The 6004-nt window shown below is 40.1% G+C and overlaps 1 protein-coding gene across 1 annotated transcript; it reads left to right on the top strand.

Moving 5' to 3' along the window:
- Positions 1 to 1533: 1533 nt before the first annotated feature.
- On the top strand, positions 1534 to 5988 carry LOC121882366 (tubulin alpha-1B chain-like). Its single transcript, XM_042390583.1, has 4 exons — positions 1534 to 1647; positions 3537 to 3759; positions 3847 to 3995; positions 4806 to 5988. Exons 1-4 carry the CDS (start codon positions 1645 to 1647, stop codon positions 5784 to 5786), a joined length of 1356 nt encoding a protein of 451 aa, XP_042246517.1. The 5' UTR covers positions 1534 to 1644; the 3' UTR covers positions 5787 to 5988.
- The last annotated feature ends 16 nt before the right edge of the window (positions 5989 to 6004 follow it).

Below are 6004 nucleotides of genomic sequence, written 5' to 3'. Positions count from 1 at the left end.
GGACAATAATCCATTTTTTTCTATAACATGAGATATTAAGATCTGTCGAAACTGTTTGAATGGGCAATGCAATTTACGTCGAGTTTATATTTTTGTAATCTGATTATGCCTGAAATGAACAATTCACATGCTGCAGTTTGGGTAACAAGCAGGTATTTTGTTTTAACAAAAATGGTTGCCAAATTGAGAAGCTGTGTCTGTACAACATCTGTAAAGTGCGTACAAAGATGCAAACATGAAAGATCTTACTTGAGGTGAATTTGAAAGTAAAAATTAGATATTGTTGTTTCCACAGTCCTATAAAAACAGAGATATGTTGTTGATGGTGTCTTAGGGGCCAATTTAGCTAGTTTAATTAAATTTGCTCAAGACATTTTCAGTATGTATCATGTTTTAAATTAGTCCAGGCTTTAAACAAAGTTAGATCTTATTTCTAAGATCTGTTTGCATTTGAATTTGTGTGAGCAGGATCTCTCTACATAAAATGGAGAACTTGCAAATATTTGAATGTAGGCACTGGAAATCATCTGCCAAACCATCTTACAAAGTTTGTTTACCCAATTAGACACTCATCTTCTAATAACTTGCTTATTCGCAGAATCACAAACTATTTTTTTCTCTCTCCTAGCTCTCAAATGAGCAAATATGGCAGTTATTTTACTATGGCTTTGACAAACTCCACTTGAAACACTTTATCTCAGGACCAACATTGGTGCTGCTGACATACTACTGATCATATTCCTAGTTTTGTGCTCAACCAACATTTTCATTTTCAACAACAAATCAAACAGAGATGCAGTCCAAAATCAGAACTGTATCAGTCAAATTATTGATAAATGAGGCAGTTATTGTGTCTGAAAATGGAAAGGTTCAGATTTGCTTCAGACAATCCTGAATTTGCCCAGTTGTCCCCCTTTAGCTGCCCTCTCTGTGGTATACACCATCCTAGTAACAGCAATACAGTACGTGTACAGTACTGTACATGTGTTATCTATCACATTATTGAACATCTACAGTCCATCAGCTTGTGCTGAACCGTGAGTGACTGAGTATTATGCCAAGTGTGCAAGTGGCCTGGGCTTTATCATGGCTTAAACCTGTACATAGTGTGAGGAGATGTGTTATATGTCTGTTTGCTGTATGGACAAGTAGGCTTCCTGTATAAATGCTGTACTCACACATTCAATTCTGTAAATGTGAACAATAAAACAGAAGCTGTGGCATGACTAATGTTTTTCAGTGTCTTAACAGCAAGAAGAGGGATAAACCTGCTTGAAACAGTATTTGCTGATGTGATTGAAATGAAAATAAAACGGTCAGCCACATGTAATTATATGATGACCTCTGGTTGTATTGAAATATGAGAAGAAGGGTTGCGATAGCAACAGACAACTGTTAAGATTGATAGAATTTGAAATTTTGAATTTGATTCAGAGACTGTTTTAATTTAGCCAATAGGAAAAGAGCTCTTGTGACTGCCAACCAATCAGATTCATCGGCGCCTTTCCAGAGGACCCAGTATAAAAACCTCCGGCTGGTGTGAACCGTTGTTAAGGCTAACGGGAGGTTGCAGCAACTAGCCTTATACCGATTCGCTAGCAAGTAACGTAACGTCTTCATTATCTTCACAAAGTCTTGAGAAATATGGTGAGTATGTGAAGTTGTCTTATATAGTTATTGAATTGTAAATTGTATTGATTTACCCAGATTTAACGAATTACAATAGTCCACATTAATTTTAATTAGCTATCAATTTAGTGAATTGGCCCGATCTTGTTTGCCAAAAAATTTGGCTTCAAGATAAAAGCTGGGTTAACATAATGCTATATTAGCTGAAAGAAAAGGCAAACGTCAAGGCATAGAGCAGTTTCATGTTTGGTAAAAAAAAAAAAAAAATTGTGAATGAAGCATAAGGTGTTTTTGGTTTTTCGGTGTTATAGCTATAAGTGATACTGGCTGTAAAGGTTGATAAAATGGCGGAACTCAAATAACGGTCGGGTGCTCAACGGCGGGAGTAACGTTAGAACTATTGGCTGTATATAAATAATAATAATTTAATATATATAGTCAATAGAAGCAGTTCTGTGGTTGTCATGCCAACGTCACTATCTTCATACCACATTGCCTAAAGAAACATGGTAGCTAAGTATGAATATGGGGTTATCTTATGTATCGATTGAACCAGGTCTAACTAACAAAAATATATGTAACTTAAACCCACATTAACGTTAACCTAGCTATCAATTTTACTGAATTGGCAGGAGTTAAACTGTCAGATTTCGGCTTCAACTGCTGAGTTATCTGAAAGAAAAGTCAAGTGATGCGGCATAGAGCAGAAAATCAAGTTTCATGTTTGGTTAATTAAGTTAGCTTGGTCTTGTTTTGGTGTTTAAAGGAAAGACACAGCCTTAAATGGAAATTCCGGTATTTATCAACTTGGACCATATTTTTCCATCTTTTTAGGTCTAAGTTAAATGACTTATGGGGACAGACATTTTTAGAAGTTGCCGGCTGAAGCGCTCTTGCTCAAAATTAGCGAATTCCAAAAATCTATTTATCACTTAGACCCAAGAAGATGTGGGGAAAAAAGGGTCCAGGTTGAAAAATACCGGAATTCCCCTTTAATTCAGTGTTAACTATGGCTGCCAGTGATACTGGTTGTAAATTTAGACAACATGGCGGAACTCAAATAACGTGAGGATTCTCAGCAGCGGGATTAACATTAGAACCGGTTCTGTTGTCACATCTTTAGTTGAAACAGCTGGAGGTACTTTACAGTGTGTTTCACTAATGTCTTGAGCAGACCCAAAGCATTCACTCAAAGACGCTTTAAAATCCGAGTTTTTAAAAAAACAATTAAATCTACTGCAAACCTAAATGTTAGTTTAGCAAACACGGATGTTATCAATCCGTCTGTTATTTGTCATCTTTTTTTGTCCATGCTGTATTTCTGTAATTTTGCTTTCTTGGTCTATTCTTTACACATACCATCTGTTGCATGTCTGTCCGTCCTGGGACAGGAATCCCTCCTCTGTTGTTCTTCCTGCGGTTTGGGAAGTTTTTCATGATTCGAGTCTAGGGATAAAGGATGTTGTACTGCCGTACCAATTGTAAAGCCCCCCAAGGCAAATTTGTGATTTGTGATATTGGGCTATACAAATTGACTTGACTGCCTCTCCTACATTTTTGTATCATTGAGGGGAAAAAAATAAACACATGTACTGTCTCTCAAAAACCACAAAGAAGAACCACATGTGGCCGTTGAGGTCAAGTGATTTTCAGTATCCCCTTGAAGTCCTTATTTGCGGTCTGTCATGTTGTCTGAAGTCCCCCTCTGTTTACTTGGAGCGTAAATGAATCAATGTGCCATATTTATCAGGTTATTTGATCATAATCAGAATGTTCTTAACAAAAGATCCACCATTGGATTTCACCTTACAGTACCTCCTTCACTGTTTTTCAATATGTGATCAGTAATCTGAGCATCTGATTAGTATGTACTAGCCAAAAGTTATAAATGGCCTGTTTTTCTCCAGCGTGAGTGTATCTCAGTGCATGTGGGTCAGGCTGGTGTCCAGATTGGCAACGCCTGCTGGGAGCTTTACTGCTTGGAACATGGCATCCAGCCTGATGGACAGATGCCCAGCGACAAGACCATTGGAGGAGGAGATGATTCTTTCAACACCTTCTTCAGTGAGACTGGAGCTGGAAAGCATGTCCCCAGAGCTGTTTTTGTGGACCTGGAGCCCACTGTCATTGGTAAACTCTTGATTAAATACCATAGTTACTGCTTGATTTTGGTTAGTCAAACCCTTGAATAATTTCAGAGTGAAACTGTCTCTTCAGATGAGGTGCGAACTGGGACCTACCGCCAGCTCTTTCACCCTGAGCAGTTGATCACTGGCAAGGAGGATGCTGCTAACAACTATGCCCGTGGACACTACACCATTGGAAAAGAGATCATTGACCTGGTGCTGGACAGGATCCGCAAACTGGTGGGTAAATTCAGAGCAGAAGGAGTTTCTTCCTAATAAGACTGAAAGCCTAGGACAACAATTATTTCCAAAGAACTGATATATCAAGGAAGTGACAACAGCACATATTGTATATGCTCTGTATCATCTCAGACTTATATTGTGCAGTTTATCTTTGCACCACCAGAGGGCACAAAATCATTATCCATAAATACTAAATGAACTTTCAGATATATTTTTCAAATGATGTGAGCATGACCCATAAATCCCATTCTCCTCCATTGTATTGGGAAACTAACTTGTAGCCCTGGGGCTGCCAAGCAGCAAACAGAACGATCAAGCTATCAGAGTGGTGTTCATTACTTGAAGGAATTGTCTTTGACAGAATATAATGTTGTAGACACTGACAAGCAGGAAGTTTAATGTCACCAAACAACAGCAAAGCTTTATTTTGTATTTTCACCAGCTCACAGAATAAGTGTCTGTTTGATATAGCTGCTAAAATCTGCCAACATCATTTATCATTTCAAATATAGAAGAAAAGCCTGATAATGTTATCAGTTATAATAAGATTTGGCCACAACAAGTACCATGTTTAAGTTCACAGTAACACTCAAGTAATCATGAATACATAGATCTAAGTGTAATGTCAAATTATTTGATTGAGGCTTGGGTCAGGTCAAACATCAGGTCAAGTCACATTGTATTTCTATGTTCTAATTACTGATAAATCAATTGGTCCCTGCCCTAATTCCCACTATACGTTTCAGTCATCTAAATAACATTTTTGTGTTTCTTATATTGGATCAATGTCTGTTCTTCTGTCCTCAGGCTGACCAGTGCACTGGCCTTCAGGGCTTCCTGGTCTTCCACAGCTTCGGAGGTGGTACCGGCTCTGGTTTTACCTCCCTGCTGATGGAGCGTCTGTCTGTAGACTATGGCAAGAAGTCCAAGCTGGAGTTCTCCATCTACCCAGCTCCTCAGGTGTCAACTGCTGTGGTGGAGCCCTACAACGCCATCCTGACCACCCACACCACCCTGGAGCACTCTGACTGTGCTTTCATGGTGGATAACGAGGCTATCTATGATATCTGTCGTAGGAACCTGGATATCGAGCGTCCCACCTACACCAACCTGAACAGGCTGATGAGTCAGATTGTGTCCTCCATCACTGCTTCCCTTCGTTTCGATGGTGCCCTTAACGTTGATCTTGCTGAGTTCCAGACCAACCTGGTGCCATATCCCCGTATCCACTTCCCTCTGGCCACCTACGCACCCGTCATCTCTGCTGAAAAGGCTTATCATGAGCAGTTAACAGTGGCAGAAATTACCAACGCCTGCTTTGAGCCATCTAATCAGATGGTGAAATGTGATCCTCGTCATGGGAAATACATGGCCTGCTGCCTTTTGTACCGTGGTGATGTGGTGCCCAAAGATGTCAATGCTGCCATTGCCACCATTAAGACCAAGCGCACCATCCAGTTTGTGGACTGGTGCCCTACTGGTTTTAAGGTTGGTATCAACTACCAGCCGCCCACTGTAGTTCCTGGTGGAGACCTGGCCAAGGTCCAAAGGGCTGTGTGCATGCTGAGCAACACCACAGCTATTGCAGAGGCCTGGGCTCGACTTGACCACAAGTTTGATCTAATGTATGCCAAGCGTGCCTTTGTTCACTGGTATGTAGGTGAAGGTATGGAGGAGGGGGAGTTCTCTGAGGCCAGAGAGGACATGGCAGCTCTGGAGAAGGACTATGAGGAGGTTGGAATGGACTCTGTTGAGGGTGAGGGAGAGGAGGAGGGTGAGGAGTTTTAAGAATGAATTAACAGCACTGCTTGAACGGACGTGTTTATTCTAGCATGTTCTTAAGTTCATTCAGAATGGAGTGTTTTTCTATTAAAATACCAGTTTGGTTATGTTCAGAACAAGTTAAAACATCAACTTGGATTTTCTAGAGTTCCAGAGATGTGAAGGTCCAGAGGGCTATATTCTAAATAAAATTCTTGTGACATGTGAAGCTGTGTGTCTGTTTA

This window comes from Thunnus maccoyii, chromosome 17 (assembly GCF_910596095.1).
Source record: "Thunnus maccoyii chromosome 17, fThuMac1.1, whole genome shotgun sequence".
NCBI classification, from domain to species: domain Eukaryota; kingdom Metazoa; phylum Chordata; class Actinopteri; order Scombriformes; family Scombridae; genus Thunnus; species Thunnus maccoyii.
Note: the sequence above shows the minus strand (reverse complement) of the source record. Positions and strands in the feature narration are given on the sequence as shown.